Genomic DNA, 21,945 nt, shown 5'->3' with positions numbered 1-21,945 from the left:
CCAAAATTAAGATCCCTAAATGATTGTTTATGGGGATTTGGTGAAGGTAAAAAGTCATAAGATACCGGAGGTTGTCAATACAGCGAGTATATAAGAAGTAAAAATACAGCAAGACTGTGTATGTGAAGATTACGAATTTTAATCGGTGGTGCACTATTTTGCAAGTTTAGGCCCATTATAACGTCATCTGATTTAGCAAGGGTAATCTAGCTTTGCGTATCTCGGCGATGAAACTCTAACTGTATTTGCCCAAAAGTGTCATCATACTACATATCAACGTAAATGCCAGTTCAGAGGGGTTCTTGAATAGAAGTTGAGTTTTTACATATTTTGATATACTAGCAACTACCGTAGCTGATTAACACTCATCAGTATTGTGGAATCTGCTGACCCAAACCCGGTATGTTTGTCGTGCCCCCAACCTGTGCCCGAATATTCGCCCGAATATTATTGATGTACCCAGAACTGCTAATATATTTTCCCCTTGGCAGTTGTTGGGAATTCCCCTTCTGTTATCTGAAATTTGCAATGTCATGTTGTTTTCTCTGTGCCCATCTGAGCATGTATGTATGTATGTTTATTCGTCTCGTAAAAGCAATATAAAAGAGTAAGTACTTATAAATACTGAAGACGGGATGTATGCACAAGACCATATTGGCCTAAAACACAGATGTGCGGCATACACCCCTTTGATTTATATAAATTATAATAGGGTAAATCAAATATGTACAATATGGTCCTTTATACAGGCAGTTGTGCGAGGAGGGTGGGTGGATGCGGTAACAGGGATATGGGTGGAGTGTACAAAACTGTTTGTACAAAGGAGTTTGTTAGACAAAACAACATCTATAAATAGAGACACAACACAACATGAAACACAATGCATATGAATATAGTAATAAAATTTTTTTTTTTTAAAAAAAAAAAAATTAAGAATTTGGATGAATGTACAATACCATTGAGTGATGATACCACATACTCTAAAACGCGGGAATGGTCAAGTTTAAAGGGTGTGTACATATATGGTATGCACCACTCAAGGGCGACAGTGTTATAAGTGGTCTATGGCTGTTCTGGCCAAAATGTGACCCTACAGGTTTTGGCGAAATATGATAAAAAAGATATGTATCAAATGACTCACTATTATAAGGTTTTTTTTGAAATTCTGGATTCAGCCAAAAACAATGAAGTTTCAAAAAAAATAAATAAAAAAAATTGATAAAAAGCATTTCCACAAAACCTATTATGGTTGCATTTCAGCCAGAAGATTAGAAAGGTATAAAGGTACAGTGGGATAGGGAATGATAAGTTATAAAGAGAAGCCATTTTACCATGTCATGGATTTTCCAATGTAAATTAAAATAATAAAATTATATGGTATCCTGGGATGAGCAGAAGAAAAAGTGTGATTCGGTGATAGGTAGCAACAATGGAAATAAATTGAACAGCATGCTACTCAGACAAAAACCATTGTCCCTACTCCCTACTATTTGAGCATTCTATCTATAACCTAAATTGCTGTGCTTTTGTTGTTGTCTAATTACGCATGATAATGAAATTAGAATGGTGTGCTAGTTATTAATTCAGTCCATTGTTCTATATTGAATCCGGGTGAAGTATCCTGTGGAGTTATTGAAATTGTCAGCTGGTCTATGGTGACTGAAGAGGAGGACAGTTTCCTGATAGTTCATTCAATCCAAATAATCAACAGCTCTCCCTTTCGGTGTTGAACTGACCTTAAAAAAAAATAATCTCCAAACAGTAACATGTTCAAAGCAGAGAAAATTGCTAATATGATGATAATATATATTGTTTAAGTTTGGAACGAAATTCTGAGTTCGATTTTGAATTTTTGATGTCATCAGGTAGGGAATTCCAAGCTTTTGGTCCACATACTGCGATTGATTCTTGTGAAATACTTTTACTGACAAATGGAATAAAAAAATTATCTTTATTTCTGCTGTTTGAATTTGGGTTTGCTTGGAACAGGCTGTTCAGGCTGGACGGAAGCTCTCCAATGTGACAAGAGAACATCATATTACATAGTTCGAATTTAGCTAAATCCACAACTCGTAGTAGCCTATGCTCTTTAAATAAGTCGTCAATTTTTTCGCGATTACCTCTATGAAAAACTCTTCTAATAAAGCGATTGCAAACACTTTGAATTTTTTTGAGAATGGACGATTGGCGATGAACATAAGCTGAGGCACAATAACGAATATGGCTTTCTATCAGAGAGTGGTATAGAGATATTAAACAAGATGTATTTAAGTAGTTGGCTATTTTCGTAATGGCACTAAGAGACGACCTTGTTTTCGATAGAACCATATTGGTGTGTTGTTTCCAAGACAATTTATCATCGATCATTACACCCAGAAAGCGAGTCTGATTAACTCTTTCTATATTTATTCCATTTAATTCCAAATTTTGTTGCAGAGTTGGACACTTTTGCTTCGGCGTGCTAAATATCATATATTTAGTTTTATCGACATTAATAGTGAGTTTGTTCGCAGACAACCAAGCTTGAATATTTTCTAAGTCGGTATTTGCCTTGGTCAAAAGTTCAGGCAAGTTTTTGCCTCGAAGATATGGCGTTGAGTCATCAGCAAAAAGTATGATATCAGAGTGAAGAAGAGAATTCGGAAAGTCGTTAATAATGATTGAAAAACATAATGGAGCCAAAATAGAACCTTGTAAAGTACCTACAGTCAAATTACAGTATGTGCTAGATGCTACATCATTGTATATAACTACTTGTTTCCTTCCTGATAAGTAGCTTTTAAACCAATTATAACTCTGACCTCTAACGCCAATATGGTGCAATTTGGCTAGTAATATGTCATGGTCAATACTATCAAATGCCTTGGAAAGGTCCAAGAACATACTGAGAGTATACTCATTCTTATCAAATCCTTCTAGAATTTTACTGACAAGCAGGGATGTTGCATGAGATGTTGAATGATTTTGACGAAAGCCAAATTGTTGTGAATAAAAGAAATTTTTTTGGTCTAGGAAATTGTTGAGTCGTTTGTACATAATTTTTTCTAGAATTTTTGAAAATGCGGGAAGTAAGCTGATCGGTCGGTAGTTTTTTACATCTTTTGCATTTCCTTTTTTGAACAATGGCATAACTTTGGATAATTTGAACTGGTCTATGTATTTACCAGATTGTAATGAGCAGTTAAAGATATGTGCGAGAGCACAAATACAATTCCAGGGCATCATTCGTATAACTTTAAAGGGAATTCCATCTATTCCACAACTGGTTTTGGGTCGAAAAGATTTCAGAATATTTTGGACTTCGAAAGCTGTTGTCGGGGCAAGAAACATGGAGGTTTTACTGGGATGCCCCATATATTGCTTAAAGTCATCCCTTCTAGTATGAGTAAACCGTTCGACCATTTTATTTCCAATTGTAGAAAAGTGCGAGTTAAAATGATCTGCTATTTCGACAGGATCCGAGGTTTCCTGGCCGTTAATAGAAAATACTTTTGTTAGATTTGGTTTAGAACGCCCAAGCAGATCGTTCATAGTACGCCAAGTTTTCTTAAGATCATTACGATGTCTACCTAGTAATGACTTGTAATAATTTTGTTTCTTAGCAGTTATCAATTTCTCATATTTTTTCTTGCATTCTGAATATTTAAATTTGGTCTGCTCTGATTTTTCAGTAAGATAGTTTTTGTATAGTTTATGCTTTTTTTTCTGCATTTTTAAGAGTTCCTTGTCAAACCATTTATTATTATTTTTAATATTTCTTTTCTTCAGAGGGAAGCAAGTTTTAAAAGATTCAGAAAAATACTCATTAAAAATTCTGAAGGCTATATCAGGATCTGTTTTGCTGAACACAGCAGAAAAGTCACTTTGTTCTAACATGAGTTTAAAATTATCTAAATTTGAGATATTATATTGCCTGAAGTATTCGTTTTCTGCCTTGCGAAGTTTTTTTCTTAATGGAATGCAAACCAGGACTGGCAGGTGGTCTGAAATAGGATCCACTATTCCACTAGCATTACGTTCCACTAGCACTATTCCACTAGCATTACGTTAATAAGCTAAACTGACTTTAACTATATAATCAGTAATTACTACAGTTAGTTACTATAATCAGTAATCTCTTGACTCTCTCGATATTATTTTGCCAAATTGTATTCCCATTTTTGTTAAAGAATAATTAGTTGATTTTATTTGACGTCATCTGCTGTTGAACTCAGCAAACACGGTGTCGCTGACACGATGACTCTGGTAGTCTTTCGCGGCCCCGCGTCAATTGCGGAAATATTGTGTGCCTTTCTATTTCAATTGATCTTTTTGTTAGCATTTTTTTTTTCTTATTACTTGTGTCGCTACAATATTTCATGCACGACGGAAATAAAATATCTGAATCTGAATCTGTGCGTGTGAAGCCACCTTGTGTCTTCAAGACTCTTCATCATCGAGGAGAAGTATAAGTATATTTTGAAAGTTTACTGAACTGTCTTGCCATTTACTAAACCAGCGTTGAATTTAAAACGAAAAGTAGAAGCGTAAAACTTAATAAGCACAGTTAACAAGTGTGCGCCTGTCTTGGCATCATTATTACCGCCCAATCTATTACAAAAAACATTGAGTCTTTTTTTTTTTAATTAGTCTATTTGTTTTGGTCTTAAAATATGCGTATTTTTCTGGTTTGGTGAATCATCAAATTTTTCTCTTTCCGTGTCACCGGATTCTATTAAACACAGCAGGATCTCTGAGCACCACCGTAATTTATGCAAATGACGTCTCTCACTACCAATTTTTGCAAGATCAAACCGATGTTAAATGCGGTACTACTAGCAGAAACAAGGTGCCCCGAACTCATCGCAAAATTTTTTTCTGCTTCACACGGTTTCCGTCTGTTTTGCGCTCTTTCGCGCTGTTTTGCGCTGTTTCCCTACTGTTTTGCGCCGTTTCCCTCTGTTTTGCGCTGTTTTGCGCTCTTTGCGGTGTTTCTGTATTCAGTAAGTAGTAAGACCGCTATAATAAGTGCTATTGAATGTGTCTCTCTTTAAACATCAACTTTTCAAAATGCCAAAGTGTATACACTACCAGCAAAAATTTAGAAAAGATTGGCTTAAGGAATGGTTTGCCCATTCAGATGATAAGAACAAGGTCTTTTGTAAGTTCTGCAGGTGGGAATTGAATTCTAGGTGATGATGTTAGCTTCTTCGACATCTAATATTACTGTATTGTGGTTACTTTTCATTAAATTCAATGACTTCATATCTAGATGTATTTTCTAGATGTTTTATTTTTCAATCTGGATGTTTCTCGAGGTCAATCTAGATGTTTTTAGTCAGGCAAAAGTGGCAGCCCTGCTTCATCCAGTTATGCTCCACAGTACCTACGGTGACGACTGTTGAAGATTAGTTTGCAACTAATATCCACATTTTTTTGTATAGACTTACTAGTGTAGTATATAAAAACTATATAAACGCTCCCCTCGGGCACTACGCATGCTGCAGAGTAGAGTGGTGCGTTATGATTTCCAGCTCGGAGGAAGAAGACGATGTAGAACCTAATGACATAAGAGAAAAACTTCTTTGGGCAGCTGAAAAGGGAAACTTGGAACTGCTACAGGATATTATTTTGCAAGAACCTACGGTGATTTCTCACAGGTATAGTACCCTACTACTTGTGATAGATTTGATTTTAATAAAACCAGCTGCTAAACTGCTGTAAGATCTAAAGACTGTCAGTGATTTCAATGTCTGAATGATCTGTTTTTACAAATGGAATCTAGTTTCAGCCCTAAAGAGGTCTTAACTGGGTAATTTAATGATATCATTTACACTGTTAGATCAATGACATTTGTCATTGGTTAGATGATGGTCTTTTACCTGGTGTATTTTCTTGCTACGGTGCTAGGGTGAAAATGGTGTATTTATCCAATTTGCTCAATCAATAACCATGTATGATGTTAGTTAACAGTATGCAATAGACAAAAAGTTTGTTTCAACTATCAACACATTGCAATACAGCAAAAGGCAAAGAGTTATCTTTAACTATTGTCACATAAGACTGCAAGATTAGTATACATGTTAATTAATTGAATAGCACAAACATTGTTTCTTGAATTAACCAAACAGAATTTTAATCTTATTCCAATTGTAGTTCTTTACTTATGTTCATATCTCTATGTAGTTGTTTAAATCTAGAGATTAATAATATTAGGTATTTATATATTGTCGTTATATGACATGTGGTTGGATTATGTAATCTGTAAAATGGCATTATTGTAGGGATGGAGATGGATACACGGCATTGCACAGAGCATCATATGAAGGACGCACAGAAGTGGTAAAGTTTCTTCTGAAGCAAGGGGCAGATCTTCATGCAAAAACTAGTGATGGTTGGACTCCTTTACATTCAGCATGCAGAGTTGGTAACTGTAAAACTTTGTGATGCTTATAACTCTAGGAAAAAATGCCAGTTACTTGCAAGTGCTTCTGAGAATAACTGTTGTTCTAGCTGTCTCAGATGACCATAGCAACATATCTTCGCTACAGTCATTTCTGGGTTGAAGAGGTAGTTTATGAGGCTGAGAAAATTGAAATTGGACATTGGTCTTCCCTTCAGATAAATATAAATTACCATTTTCTATTCTAATAATAGTACGCTTCTTCACTCTGTTCACAAAATCACTGCAGTCAACTCTTACTGCTAGCATTCAATATGCAACGCTATTCCATCTCACTAAATTGTGTTTTTATGTTAAAATTGTAGACTTTTCACATAACAAAACCAGCTCTCACTAGCTTTTTCAAAACAATGAATCACCATTTTGAAGTTAATAGTCAGATATTATCATTACAGTGGAATGAGGTTGGAGTTTGCGGCATTTTACTTCATAATGGTGCTGATGTCAATTCACAATCACATGGATTACAAACCCCACTGCACCTTGCAGCAAGTGAGCAAATGTTTTACAATCACTACAAGCTCTGGTGAAATTAAATCAAAGGCCCCTCTAATTTTAGTCAATGTTATTTACTTTCAGGTTGCAAAAATTCTAAAAGCATATTGATGCTCTTGCTGTCACAGAAAGATGTGAAACCAGATCTGAAGAATTCCATCGGAGAAACAGCTTATGAAATTGCGAGGAGAACCGACAAGTATAGCAACCTGTTTGATGCTGTCGCAACAAGTGTTACAGAATACTGTTGAATAATCACTACCACTTGGCTGCTGGAAGTCCTTCCCACCCCATATGTGCAATCAATGTTAGTTTGGCCGCGAATAAATTTATTAATATCAATAAAATCAACTGTTTTAAAAATGAATAATACAGAGGCCTTGAAGGCATATATGGTGAAAAATGCTACATGATGGAAGAAAGTTTTAAGTAAAGCTTGGCAAGATGAGTAAATCAAGTATGCAACAACAACAATCTTAATTAAGTCAGTGCTCACAAAAGAAGCTGAGAGGTCACAATGCCTCGACTTATTCAGCTGTTGTAATAATAATAGAAGTGAAAATCAAATAGTGGACCAGCAAAACAGTGTTACACTAACTATCATAGTTTGAAAATGCCATAAAATGTTAATTTTTAAAAATTTTCCCTTATTCTACAAGTGCAAAAATGAAAAAAATGTGTTAAAAATAATGCACATCGCTTCATAGAGGTACGAGTCTGATGAAAAATAACTTGTATACCAGGGGATTCTCTTTTTCATAATTTACAAGATTTCCAGATAACTCGACCCAGTATGACACAGAGTTTCATAATTGGTGTGTGTCCTACATTTCACATCACACTGTGGTTTCAGGACCTGTGGCAGACAGCATTGCTTTGTAATCATCAACATCAATCAGTTTGGCATCTTGTTCTGTTCGAAGGTCATCTCTAAGCTCCAATATGACTTTCAACTCATCATTCAATGCTGAACAAAATTTGAAATCTCGTTATAGTTTTGTGTTAATGCTAACTAACATAGTCATGGGACTTAAAATACTGCAAATTATTTATTTGTACTTCTAGCAAGCCTACAAATATTAAACACCGGAAAATAGGCCGAGTTAGATTTAAAGCTTATTCTCTACCACTTATGCAAAACTATTGACCTTTCTAAAACATACCTTCTTTCTCAGCATGCATATTATTTAATATGACTTGGAGTTGGCCATCCGTCATATTGTGGCAATCGTCACGAGATAAAGATCTTGTCTTCACTTTTAATCTTGTTGCATCATCAAGTGGAACATTAAGCTGTAATAAGAAATTAATCAATCAATAGGAAAAAGGAGAAAAATGCTGGCATGTCTTGAGATTTTTCAAGACCAAATTTTGCATACCAGTCTATCAGTGGATGCATTGCTTCCCTTTCTATTCCTCCGCCTTTCTTCTGCTGCTAGTCTTCTGGCTTCTTGGTGGGCTTGAGTGATTGCTATCCTTGCTTGCAATTCAAGTTGTTCCTGCTTAGTTTTGGGTTTTGGAATGTCATCTGTAATAAATATACCTTCATTTAAACATTCTTAAGTCCACAAAGCTATAGACTAGGCGTAATAATCTGACCCATTTTAAATGAGATTATTAGTTTTAATAATAGACATGTTGCAAATCCGGGCAACTTTAAGAATTCTTGACATATAAACCAGAGCAATTTCATACCCATGTATAATATCTTATTGGAAATTTACTTGCATTACATGACATCCCATTAATAGGAACTCCTGAAGCATGCACACCAAGATGGCGCACAACCTGAACTCAGGTTGTGTAACAGGTTATGTGACATCTTGGTGCGCATACTTCAGGAGTACCCATTAATTTAATACATAAAATTTTTACAGTTATTGGTGTTGAAGAAAGATTAGTTGATGATCAAAAACATTTTAGATTCCATTTTTTAATTGATTTAGGACAGCAGATTTTGGTAGAAAGACAGCTATGCCAGTATTTGTATGCTGATAATAGATTGGCTATTGCTCTCGCCCAGTAATATTTTTGCAATTGTTATATCTTATATTTTAAGTGACAGTACCCGCCCATATAATGCAATTAAATCATTATACCTGTGTTTATGCTTGGTCTAATATTGATAATTTCTCCATCACCAGGTAGAGATGAGGATGAATTGTGATGTCCAGCAGATGATGTAGATGAGAGAGAGACAGTGGAGGATGAGGAAGACATACGATAAGAGGGAAGATTCCTTCTTGTGCCAAAACCGGGTGATGATAGGACAGGGGAAGAAGTAGAGGATTTTCCCATTGATGATGGTGAGGTCTTAGAATCAGTACCAGCTTCCTCACTGTCGGAGGATGAGCATGAGTTATTTATGTAGCAGATTTGTAGATTTTGGTTGTTTCCAGAATAGGATCTTTCCAACCTAAAAAAATCAGACATAGTTTTTGCTTGTTAAGAATATACAGAAGTAACAATAGTATATCTGAAACTGTAATGTTCAGGGTTCAGCGATAGATTGAATTAGATTCAAGACGTCCAGAATGCTTCAAATACTTGGATAGATGTGAGATGAGTTTATATTTAATATGGCACACTTCTGGATATTACAATTGAATTTTTTTCATTTTGATCAATTCATATTCGACACATCAAATTAAAACTCATTTATTTTCATGTGAATGAAAAAACAGAAAACCAGTTATAGCAATGTTTATTTAAAATATTTTCCACTTTGCAAAATATAATGTCTATAAATATACAAAATCTATTATTAAACAAAATAAATTATAGTATTAAATTCATCTGTTAGACCCCATATGATCGTTGTACTATGCATAACAAATTGATAAATCCGATTTTATGTTTGCTGCTAGAAAGTCCGATTGCAGGGTAATTTGTTTTCAAAAGAAAAATTACCTTGGTTGATACCATGGTTTATCAGATCCAAATGGAACACTATCAATGTCTGGATCACCTTTTGATAACTTCTGCAGCATCGCTTCTCTGTCATTCTTTTGTTTCTGAAATAATGCATAATACATAAAGAACAAATAAAAAAATCAATAAGATTAAACACACAAAACTTTGGTTCAAGATAAACAACGATCATATACCAATCAATATTGAATGATTTCAAACCCACGCATTTGCATTTTAATTCAAAAATAAATGTATTTCGCAGAATTTAATCTACCTATATATTCATAACGACAGTGGCTCATTAGTCACTCGGTAATCTGAACATGTTTGACCTATGAAGATTGCAAAAATATCAATCTTACTACCACCATCGCAATTGGGCGGTGAACGACGTTGCGATATCCGTAAATCAATGCCTTGCCACAAACCTTTTTGATTGATTGAAATGTCTCGGGCGTGGTAGATAAGGGTCCGATGGCTTCGGTTTTGCACTTTTTGCAAAGAGAACATGTTCTGAAGCGGTCGAATCGTGGGCAATCATTGTGTGACTTATCTGTAATATCGTAGTCAAAACTTTCATTCTCAGGCAACCTACGATGATTGCCGTTTACGTCGAAGTATTCACATTCTGATTTTACTGGTTCGCCAGTTTTGTTGTGCCTGACATGCGCGCAACAATACCGCCTACGACGCTTTTTCTTCTGCTCGGCGATCATTCGTTTGGGATCATGTAAATGACGTAACAATTCACGCAAGGTTAAAGCTGAAGACAAAAGTTCATCTGCCTTCATGTAACTCCATATATTGGCATCTTCTATGACTATTGACGCCATATTGAACGTTTTGTCTTCGAATACTGACATTTCTTCCATGTTAATGCTACCTTGTATAAAATACTAATAATTAATCTAATCGTAAACTGCAACGAGATTATATATTAAAATTTTTAATATCTAACTCCTACATTATCATAAATGCAACAAATAAGAGGTTTAATTATATTTTACGCCTACATCCTGTACGCAAAACTATAGCTCTGGTCATCACAACAATACTCCTATCCTATAGCCTTGCGTTATCCATAACCTGAAAACGCAAAATAAGACTTCAAAACAATAATCACAAACAAACTAACTAAATCTACCCGACTTAAATCGCATCCTAAAACTAGGTCGCGTTTGGCGATCTCACCAAGGCGCGATACAGTCATCAGCCTTTCTTCACACAAATGCGTCGGAGCTTTGATACCAAAGCTATGCTATTAAGGCCGATCTTATCCCGTGGGAATTCAGAGAGTCAGATAAATTTGATTATCACAGCCTTGTCTTTGGTACGGTCATTTCTTATGACGACATTCCGTCATTCGACCAAATATGTTTTATTGATCCGTCTGACTGCCGGCTTTTTTTAAATAAGGTAAAAATAAACCAACATATTGCAAACAAAAAGTAATTTGCAGTAATTTGAGTTTCTGTTAGAAACGAATCTTGATCTTTGGCATTTTCAAATTGTATTTCAACCAACGAGACCGGCCTCAATGTGGCTAAGAAATTTACCTCATGCCAAGGATGGCATACACGTACGAACTGCCAAATTCGGACTAATACATTGCACTGTGCGTATATGCTCAAGTTTGAATTACGCTTAAATATATTATATTTTTATATATTGCGTTAACAGCTGATTTATAAGAATAATTCGCGTGACCGAAACTCTTTATTGCCCTTACTTGCAGCATTATACAAGGCGTTATTAGGTCGCGTCACATATTCTCGGCGGGAAGCCAAACACTATATTGCCAAAATTCAGATCTCAAACTAATCGATCTATTCAACTGACGCAAAACAATCCGTCCAATAAAGTCAGCAGTTTCACTGTCTAGAAATTAGGTGTCATTGTGTAATCAAAGACATATTTTACTTAGCTGGAATAGGGATATCACCATCGCGTACTCTTTGCTTGCATACTGTAAAAACTTCGCACAAGTATCACTTGCCTTTGCTCGTTAATCGTCATAATTATGGTGATTACGTCATAACCTTAGTATCAACCATTGATGAAATTAGTATTGCGTTCATAGACTACCACAATCTAACGATAACTGTACATCATCTTAAAATTATTTTGTGCTGTAACTGTAGCTACGTGTACGCAGTTTGTGGACATACGCAAACTATGGCTTTAATAGTTTATACAGAGTAGTGTCTTGATCAAAGTTCACCCAGTCTTTCATAGCAAACAAATTGCCCAATCCCATCTACTCAGGCGTAATAGTACAGAGAAAACAAACTGGCGCCGTAATAAAAAGTGACCTAGTTTTCTGCCTTGGCGTCCTAATGGAAAACCTAACGCACTTTTGAATTATTCATTGTCTTTTTTAGCTAGATTGCCCAAGCTAAAACTACGACTTGCTTCACTGGAGTGAAGTTCAAGAATGAAAAACGCACAATCGATAACCAAATTGAGCGTGTTCATTTGGCATAACTAAAGTGTACCCAGTGAAGTAAAATCTACCCAGGAACCGCAATTATGATCGAGCAATGAATACTCCCTTCTTCGTTAATTTCTTGGAACTATTCTTACTAAGCGCGGACAAAAAATGCGCCCAAGATATTGCTGATGGCACGAACACGCCTACCTTCGTTTATATTCCTCCATCTTGAAACTTACCTTTGTAACTGAGAAGTAATGTCCTGCATTTTTAAACTTCTATTGACTACTGCTTATGCATCTGACTGGTCCCGACATAAAACTTTTAGCTCGATCCCACATATGATGCATTATTTCGCGTGGGTAAAATATACCCTTTTTCTGATTAACTATTTGTTTCATTAAATTCGCGAACGCCTGTTACATCTCGTTACCGCTAAAATAGCATTTAAATGTATAAATCTCGTGGTGACTCTGTATTTATTTTTATTACGAACTCAGTAATAAAATCGAATCGTTTTTATGTTGGCTCCTCTTGAGGAAGATTTCTTCAAATCGATTACAGATCATATCGGGCCATATTTTCAAACCCACTGACATTTCCAAACATTCCCAGAATAAGTAAATTTTCCATTGAGAGATAGTGAGCGTAAACGCTTGGACGGGTTTTCACATTCCATACCGAAGTCAACTGATCGCTAACTTGTTGACTATCGCTAACGACTGTTGTTACAAACATGCTGAACTATTCGCTATACATGAGCGAAACCATTTGAAACATGCGTCAAACCGCATTTTGATTCTGATGGCATGAAAGATGTATTCCAGAGACCTAGGGTGCCGTCAGTAAAACTCACCAAGATGGGAACACTGACGCTTAAGGAAGACGATGAGAATGATGCAACTTAGCACAACAGATTACATCGATCGTGCAGGGTTCAGAAACTAGAGCAAGAAACATTGATAAGGGTCTAACATATTTATTTAACCCACTATTTTATTTGTTTAGAGCTGTAGCTACCTGATCCAAACATCACATGCATTCATTTCCTATTAGTGTCCAAACCACCGTTCGTCCGTCAGACGTAGTCTCGTCAATAATAGATTATGCCTGGCCAAATACCCGCCATAAATATCTTTTTTTCAGGAAAGTCAATATGATATAATCGTCACCAAGTCAAGTATTTCAGACTTGATTCACCAAGTCAAGTATTCCAGACTTGATTGCCCAATATATTCAGTCATTGGCCAAAAATGCACTCAATATACCTTTTTCAGTTATAGTAATTGCATTAGTCGCCCTACATCGTATCCTTGTGCTGAAGTCTGTCTTGTGTATAATATTCTACTTGTTATCACAATGACCAGTTTCTAGGAAGAAACCGTTGACCTCAGAAGAGTTATTAAAATGGAATTCACCCTAAAATTAATTATCTCAGAATTGTCAGATAGTAATGATTTATGAAAAACTTATTGATTTACTCGGAAATAAACCAATTCATGTTTAAAGTATTGATTCACTGCACAAAGATTGCATTTTTAATATTCAGGTTATGACTATTGTATAGTCTACTATTTAATTATAATTGTCCAGGCTGGTGAAATTTCCTTTTACTGCATTTAAAATTGAAAAGATGGCCAAAATATTAATAAAGCAATATTTCAAGTTTTTTCAGATATCAAAAACCTTAAATTAGTTGAGAGTATTGCTATTACCATCACGGAAAATACCAACTAGTCATTTCATTCATTGAATCCAAAAATAGCATCCAAGTTCCATAGGGATACAATTTGAATGAAATTTATTTCTAGTTATTGATCTAATGACTCTAGACATGACCCTTTATATCTTATACTTGTTTCTTTGATTTAGGCATATTTTTAAAGGGAAAATAGAAACCATATTAGTATCATCAATTGATTCATTTTATTTCAGCCAGTTTCTTCACATGCTGTTATTCATAAATTACATATTGGGAATTTCTATAGCAACCTTTCAAAAATGTTCTTAAAATACTCCACATTGGGAAAGCATGATGAATTTTTTTTTGTATCAGCCAGTTTCTCCACATACTGATTAATTACATATGGGGAATTTCAATAGTGAATTTTCTGAATTGAACACTGAAAGCATGATGAATAGTCCACTTCCTTATTTGATGATATTTCCTTCCCTAATTGTGTTCGTAGGAATCACTCAATCATTATATGTCATAAATGAATAATAAACCAAAATTGAATAACTTAGACAACTTAGGTAATTTAGGAAAACACTTCCAGGCATGATGATGTTTTTAAAAACACAAGACTGAGAATAAAAATGATATATGGCAAGATTTGTTAATAGCCTAACAAAGGATGTAATGGACCATAAAATTGGCGCATTGTGGGTCTTTGGAATACTAGTTAATGATTTTTCTTAATCTGTTCTTCTCATAGAGGTTCATATGATATATCGTTGTAAAATGTTACAATGTGTTAAATGAATCTTCAAATACCTAACCCAACCAATGTATTTACATGGTATAGGAATCATGCGACTACCTAGCTAAGTAAATACCCTGGAATCATTGTGCAATGCCCAGCAACAAACAACACACTTTAGCTTTTATGGAAAATGGACTTTGTTCTATGATTTAATTTTTGTGGCAACTGACTCTGATGAACCCTAAAGGTCGTATCGTTGCCTCCCAGTCATGTACCAAAAACATCTTTTTATTTGATTTTTATATATGTATGTATATATTGTTTTCTTGGTTTGACGAAATTCTCTCTCAGTAATCACATTTCAGTATCAAAGAAAAATGTGGAATCCAAAGTTTGCTAATATGCTATTCCTATATCAGTAACATGCTATTATGTACAGTTCGAAGAGCAAAATGGCAGCTGTTTTTAGCACCTTTGTGCAAATGTGATGATAAAGTATTAAGGTATTTTAACCCTCAGTAATGACTGACAATGAAATAGATTAACTACAAAGCTATGTGACAAGTCAGCTCTTCAAGATCAATATGCATTTTTGCAAGCCATACAGAGGGCTACATTTTGTACTTCAATAATCAGACACCTCCCTGTTGTATGTTATTAAATTTTTCATTCACACCGTGAAAATATTGTTTTTTATATTTCCAGTGGCTTGATTTTTATCCACTATTATTCTTTCGGAAGTAATATCATTGCATTTGCATGCATTTTTATTAAAATTACTCCCTACGACTAAAAATATAACATTTATAAAAATAATTACCTGCAAGTTAGTCCTTGATCTTCTTTTTGATGGAGGTGAGAATGTTCTATGTATTTCAGGGCTTTGTTGCTTCAAATTTGTTTGTTCCTCATGATGTTTTGTCAAAACTTCCAATTGCTTTTCCAGTTCAGTCCAATGCATTGAAGGAATTATATCCTCATTATTTCTATGGTCTTCTTCAGAAGTGTTTTTGTACCAGCTATTCTCTTCATTATGCAATAGAGACATTTTATCGTTTGGATTATTGTCTTTCGAAAAGGAAATTAAATTAGTCCTTTGGTCACTCGAGGTGATTTCTGATGTCTTTTTTAAAGATGGTGATGGCAAAATTTGTTCAGGTTGTAAATCTGAGTCGTCCCACACAGGCTGTTGTGATGGCGACAAATCGCCAAATGATACCAACGGATCATCTTCATGAAAGTCTGAGACAGAATGCAGACTGTTCGAGTAACTGTAATCCTGTGTGGGAGACAGTGGGTATTGTATGTCTGATAGAGTATATTCTCTTGGGATATTAGATATTAATTTCGACTCTGATGGTTGTTGTTTGTCAGTGTTTCCATATTTATCATATTCAGATGCCAGTTCTTGAAACACCCTCCTGGAATAGAGAAAATGTCAAAATATCATAAATGCTTTCATTGATATTTGTTCAATCTTACATCAATACTTGTATGTATAACTTCAATAATATACCATTAATCAAACATACATATAGTGTTACAATGAAATAGATGTTCAAATTTTCATATGTGACCTTCAATCATAGAAATCATAAGTTGGGTTCACCCTACCACCTTATTCAGGGCAAAATGAACTGGGTCGACAATGCCAACCTACAATGATTCCGAGCGTTTTAAAAATACTGCTCCTTATGTATTAGTAGCTACTTCCATGTTCTTGTCAAATACAATTTACAGAATCTTCTGGTGAGATTGCACTGATTACATCCATACAAAAGTCACAGCATATATTACCTTCTATATTCCATGTATTCCTCACTGTGGAAATCTTCTGGATTAGCATTTGCTGTGTCAAAATGTTCATATGTTGGACTATGAAAATCCATCTTGTTGTATGTATGCTTGTGTCCCAAATTCTCAAGTTCCTAGAAATGGAAACACATGACATTATAATAAAATATATTTTATCATACGTTGATTTACATCATTTTTGTTTTAGATCGAACAAGCTGGTTGGAAATGATGAATACGATATAGATTCAACAAAAAGACATTAAAGCTGTGTTGTCAATCTCACAAAACTTTCAATCTATGTCAACTTCATGCCGCCATGAAAGCAGCGGAAATGAAATCGAATAGGACATGTGAAATGGCATCAACATTATGAAAATCGTTTTCAAATGTAGGTAATTTTTAAAGATGTTTTAACGTCTTGTTTTATTCAAAATCTATTTTACATACACTATTCCTTGACCCCCATTACAGAACTTTACTACCACATGATACGTGATACAGAAATCCGATATAAATTTTCCTTTGTGCAAAGATTACACAAATTTTACACCTTTATCATAATAGCTCTCATGAATTTTAATACCCAAATAATAATTCTTTATTGCCTATGATCTCTTGCGAGTTGCGACTTTATTCTTCTAGGTCACCCCCAACCCTTGTACGAAATTTGGTCATATTTTACTCATTTTTCCAGAATGGAGTTAGAAAAATGGCTTTACTGCTTTAAAGTATCAATTTAACCCAAGCCTTCTAAGCAAATTTGGGTATTTTCATTTGGTTATGTATCTTTTTGGCTTCACAAGTTACGGGGTTATTACCTACTGGACACAAACAGACTAAGTTCACAGTTCTGCAGTTTAGAAGTCAGGGTATTACATGACTACTGTTTTTAAGTTAGTAAATTGATAAATAAGATTTTGGTTACAACAAAACGAAGACTGAAAGAGATAAATATGTAAATCCTATCCTATCCAATTCACTGACAGATACATATTTCTGTAGATATGAGGCAAAGCTCTTGATGACTGTTTTCAAACACCATTATACAGTTAAACTAAATATAAACTCAAGGACCTGAACAAAACTATGAATACGGAACTACATGGTACTAAGCTATACAATCAGACATATCAATCAGTCAATTGAATAACAACAAACAGACAAAGTAATGCAGTACTCCATAAAATATATGTGTTAATGTTAACAGTCAGACAATGTAATACAGTTATCTGAAACAATCACAAGTACCATATGCAGACTGAATTAAAATATTCGTACTAACCTGATCCAATGCAGTAAAATAAAGCAGATACCGGCACGGTACTTAAAGAAAGATCCACCATTTACTGATATAAGTTCCCAACGGAGGTTAAAAACGCTTGGAAATGGACATAATAAAAACAGATAACAAAGGGCTGCGTGGATATTTACGCCGAAAGTCAGTTCGCACGTACGTAAAATGACGTCATACGCACCCCTGTATGCGACAAAATGTAAACAAGCTTCGATTTCCGAACAGAATCTGATTTCTTACGTGGAGTGAAGCGAACAAAAGGTTTCTCAGAAACTAGATAGACGAAGATTGAAATATCCCCCGATGGGACGAAAATATTTAATAAACACGAAGTGTACCTATGGATCGTTTTGTTGTTGGGTTTTTTTTTGTTGGGAAATATCGCTTCAAGCATACCGACTGGATCCGCTTTCAGAGAAGCGTTAATTTGTTTCGGTGATGTCCCACGAAAGACTAGGCCAGTGATTATTAACTGGAGATGAGTGGAAGGTCTTCTGTGCGTCACTTGCACTGACATGGCAGTGCTGGCTGTGTAGTTTCGGAATTCAAGTACATTGTGAGTTGTGACACAGTGAATCATGAATGAAAATCTGAGATTGTAGGATCCAGGAATATTTCATATATTTGATTCTACATTTTGTTGTGCTTTTTTACCCTAGTTGTTAATAGAACATTCCAGGGTAATCAATCAATTTTATTTTAGTCTCTCTGGCATAAAAACAACAACAAACGGACAAACAAAATGCAGAGATACATGAAGACGAGCATAGCTTAGGACAAAGTTAAAAATCGTACAAGTACGCGGCCGTCCACCCGAAACTGTTAAAAGCACACAATAACATGAATACACACGCTAAAATCGGGCAATAACTTTTAAATCGATATAATATATGAAAATAGTTCGTTTCCTAAATCAGGACTTGTCGGTCGGCAAATCGCGCTTAGCATTAGGTGCAAGCATACCTCCGAAGATCATCTTAAAGTAAGCATGCCACACGTAGCAGCCTATTTATGCGAGCATACGTTTTCTATGAACCATTTGACTAGGCTAATAACACATTTGAAGGCATAGAATTCTATTTTTTTTTTTAATTTCGAATTGTTTAAATGCTTGGATGCTTTTTGGAGTAGGCCTACATCCTACATCAGTGGTTCCCAACCTCGGGTCCGCGAGAAATTTCGTTTTCTTTGTGGTTTTTAAGCCGTCTCAATCGCTTCACCGAAGATAAACGAGGTTGCATTGATTTATTACGCAATCTCTCTTCCGCCGTCATATTGCGACGTCTTTCGCGACATCTTGGCGCCGAGTAATCACACTTTTCGCTTTTACGGCTTCGATTCATCGCGAATGCTCTCCATTAATCTCGCAAGATTCAGAAACCTAAAAATCGGCACGCGTGCCTTTTCTGTTCTGCGTGCTTTTCCTGATTGATATGACCATCCATATTAAACGTTATGCATATTTCTTTGTTTAAACCAGAAAACAGTCAGGGACAGTATTATATAATATTCAAGTAAGATTGAACTTGTTGCGACCCTGCAGGTGATAACGAGACGCTGTTTTGTCTAGAAGCATATTGATTGCGCGACATTGCATTATAATACTTACCGGTCCGCCAGGGTAGAAAGGTTGGTAACCACTGCCATACATGACCGTAATATTAGCGATCGTTCGAATTTCGTTTCACGTTTTTTTTGCCAGACGTTTACTGCGCGTTTGTGAGGATGAAATTCCGATTAATATAACGGACACTTACTTAGCTGCTGTAACTTTAAAAACACCATCATGACGAGCTTTGTCATGTCAAATTTCAGATTCATAAAAGAATAATTTTTATGCTGCAAAACTGTAAATGTTTTGTTGATTTAGAACTTTACGGATTCATATTTTAAATGATAAAGGAAGAATTGTTGATTACAGTCAAAATGGATGTTGAAGAAAAAAATTTTTTTTTTTTCTTCACAACATTCGAGTGACAGATTTTCCATTGTTCAGCACGAAATGCTATTTTGCGAAGTGCTTTTTATTTCACCTTTAAAAAAAAAAATACGTCGAGTTTTATTGTCCATTAAGATTTATTTCGACTGACACTTATGTGTTCAAGTTGTACATATATATATTCGACAAGTATAAACCCGATTACCATGCCATTCAATTCGATTAAAATTTTCCCAAGGGTATATATATATATATATATATGAAATAGCATCCTCATTCTTGGACCTTGGTCTTTGAATACAGCGTGTGGAATTCCGTCCCCAAAATGTTCAGAGCTTTTACACCCCATATTTCGGGCATTTGGGATATAAACAGAGAGGACATTTTAGTATAGTTTCGAGCAGATTTGAATGAGAGCAATGAAGAAAATTTTTCCACTATTCTGTTACATGCTTGTACGTATATATTTCAGACGTCATTTACAACGTAAAATTCCATCATAATATTTGTGATACTCAATTCCGAAATTCACGCCTCTCGCGGGTATAGATGTTCGGTATTTGATTAGTACTATTGGTACAATTGCTCGCTTACAACTTTGTAAAGTATATACGTAAGTAACTATATCTAAAAAAGTCTACTTGCATATATACTAGAAGTGTCCGTCCTAATTTTTTTTTCTAGTTTTTCGCAAAATTAGAGAATACTGGTTACACAATTCCAGACAATAATTTTTCAACAACAAAATGTCTAATCTGTGACTATTTATCGCTTGTTTTTGGTGCGTAGAATGTTGGAGGCTAAGAATTTCCAAAATTACTTCATTTGATTGCGTGAGATTGAGTCATTGGTCGATTAGACGGGGAAGAAATCAGAAATGACTAATTTGCTAACTTTTTTTAAATTAATATTGAAGTTGCTGCCGTGACGAAGAATAAAATAGCGAACGTTCAACCAGATAAGAGACGTAACGAATCGAAATTACGTGAATCCAAGACACCAAAGTATACGACGTTTTTTTTTCGCAACCGATGACACGAGTTCACAATTGATGAATTTTACTATTGAAAAAGCAAGCGGCGATAAAAAGGAAGGACTTTCGTAATTTCTAAACATAAAAATAAGTAAATATGTTTACTTTACAATTCGACCGATGTGCCATACCTACCTTGCCTCACACTCTACGGCGGCCGCCATTCAAATGGCGATTGGCAACCCTATTCTTAATTTTTTTCCACAATAAAATAACAAATTCGTTACCTCGTGAGGAATATCATTCTTTATAATTTTTTCTAAAAATCCTTGATGCAGCCAAGTTTTCGAGTGTCCTTTAATCATCTTCGCTTTGTAGGATGTTCCGTGTCTGCTACTTGTTGCAACTGTATTTCCCCCGAATCACATGTGTGTATTACCTCACAATCGGTCAATTAATAACCTCTCGTGTAAGATTTGTTTACCATTCTAAGTAACGCAGGCAGAAATGTTAGTTAGATCAGCGATGTGCCGAGAATGCTACGAAGAGGAAATACGTTCTCATTCTATCCACGTACCACGTTAGGCACAGTATTCGAAATAATGTAGCCTACAGTCTTTCTTTCACAGGATGCTTGAAATCGGGTAATCGTTTCCTTTTCGTCGGAATCAGCACTTTAGTCGTAGCACATCAATGCGAAATCGGTCAGCGTTGAGTATTGTAGGCGGTCGGTATCATATGTCACGTCTTTTTTATTTGTGCAAAGCAGAACATGTCCGACATATGCAACAATATTACATATATCGCAATCCGCATTGTGACGCACAGTCCAACGTGACAAAAGCAAAGATATCAATCATTAGATATCTGAACATTGAGCGTATGTCATTTCATAATCAGATTTTAATCTGCTTCAATTGGTGTATTAGAAAGCATATAATTTTGAAAATACCCTAAATTAAAACATTTCTCAGATAGGAATATTTTGTAATTTTTACGTTTAATATAAATATATATATATATATATATATGGAACAGGAAATGTTCAATTCATGTTGTCTCTACCATTAGTCTCGATTCGATAGTATGATAATATACGTCATGAAACTTTACCGAATGTCTGATATCCGCACGGAAAAGAAATCGTGCATTGAACACTTCTTGGCTCAGTGACAACGTTGCATTGTTGTAACTCAAGCAATGGTTTCAAAAATTGAGCCGTTCAGTCTATCAAA

General features: G+C 35.2%; 2 protein-coding genes across 3 annotated transcripts; one reads left to right on the top strand and one right to left on the bottom strand.

Moving 5' to 3' along the window:
- The first annotated feature begins 5,407 nt into the window (after positions 1–5,407).
- LOC120328909 (ankyrin repeat domain-containing protein 49-like) lies at positions 5,408–7,256 on the top strand. Its single transcript, XM_039395484.2, has 4 exons — positions 5,408–5,639; positions 6,264–6,402; positions 6,838–6,934; positions 7,022–7,256. Exons 1-4 carry the CDS (start codon positions 5,503–5,505, stop codon positions 7,186–7,188), a joined length of 540 nt encoding a protein of 179 aa, XP_039251418.2. The 5' UTR covers positions 5,408–5,502; the 3' UTR covers positions 7,189–7,256.
- LOC120328907 (uncharacterized) lies at positions 7,246–21,207 on the bottom strand. Of its 2 annotated transcripts, none has more exons than XM_039395481.2 (8): positions 20,998–21,207; positions 16,505–16,635; positions 15,528–16,128; positions 9,848–9,951; positions 9,037–9,353; positions 8,317–8,465; positions 8,101–8,230; positions 7,246–7,904 (listed from the first exon to the last, which is right to left on the bottom strand). In XM_039395481.2, the coding sequence occupies exons 1-8, from the start codon at positions 21,073–21,075 to the stop codon at positions 7,774–7,776; spliced, it is 1,641 nt and encodes a 546-aa protein (XP_039251415.2). In that variant the 5' UTR covers positions 21,076–21,207; the 3' UTR covers positions 7,246–7,773. The 2 variants fall into 2 exon arrangements, with proteins under 2 accessions (XP_039251415.2, XP_039251416.2); XM_039395482.2 differs by lacking the exon at positions 20,998–21,207 and adding an exon at positions 17,787–18,216.
- Between the last annotated feature and the right edge of the window lie 738 nt (positions 21,208–21,945).

This window comes from Styela clava, chromosome 7 (genome assembly GCF_964204865.1).
Source record: "Styela clava chromosome 7, kaStyClav1.hap1.2, whole genome shotgun sequence".
Lineage (NCBI taxonomy): Eukaryota > Metazoa > Chordata > Ascidiacea > Stolidobranchia > Styelidae > Styela > Styela clava.
Note: the sequence above shows the minus strand (reverse complement) of the source record. Positions and strands in the feature narration are given on the sequence as shown.

Coding starts and splice junctions, on each gene's coding strand:
- LOC120328909 (XM_039395484.2), top strand. CDS start 5,503: ATGATTTCCAGCTCGGAGGAAGAAGACGATGTAGAACCTAATGACATA. Junction 5,640..6,263: donor CCTACGGTGATTTCTCACAG/GTATAGTACCCT, acceptor GCATTATTGTAG/GGATGGAGATGGATACACGG. Junction 6,403..6,837: donor CTTTACATTCAGCATGCAGA/GTTGGTAACTGT, acceptor TTATCATTACAG/TGGAATGAGGTTGGAGTTTG.
- LOC120328907 (XM_039395481.2), bottom strand. CDS start 21,075: ATGATTAAAGGACACTCGAAAACTTGGCTGCATCAAGGATTTTTAGAA. Junction 8,466..9,036: donor TAGACCAAGCATAAACACAG/GTATAATGATTT, acceptor TATTTATTACAG/ATGACATTCCAAAACCCAAA. Junction 7,905..8,100: donor TATGCATGCTGAGAAAGAAG/GTATGTTTTAGA, acceptor AATTTTGTTCAG/CATTGAATGATGAGTTGAAA.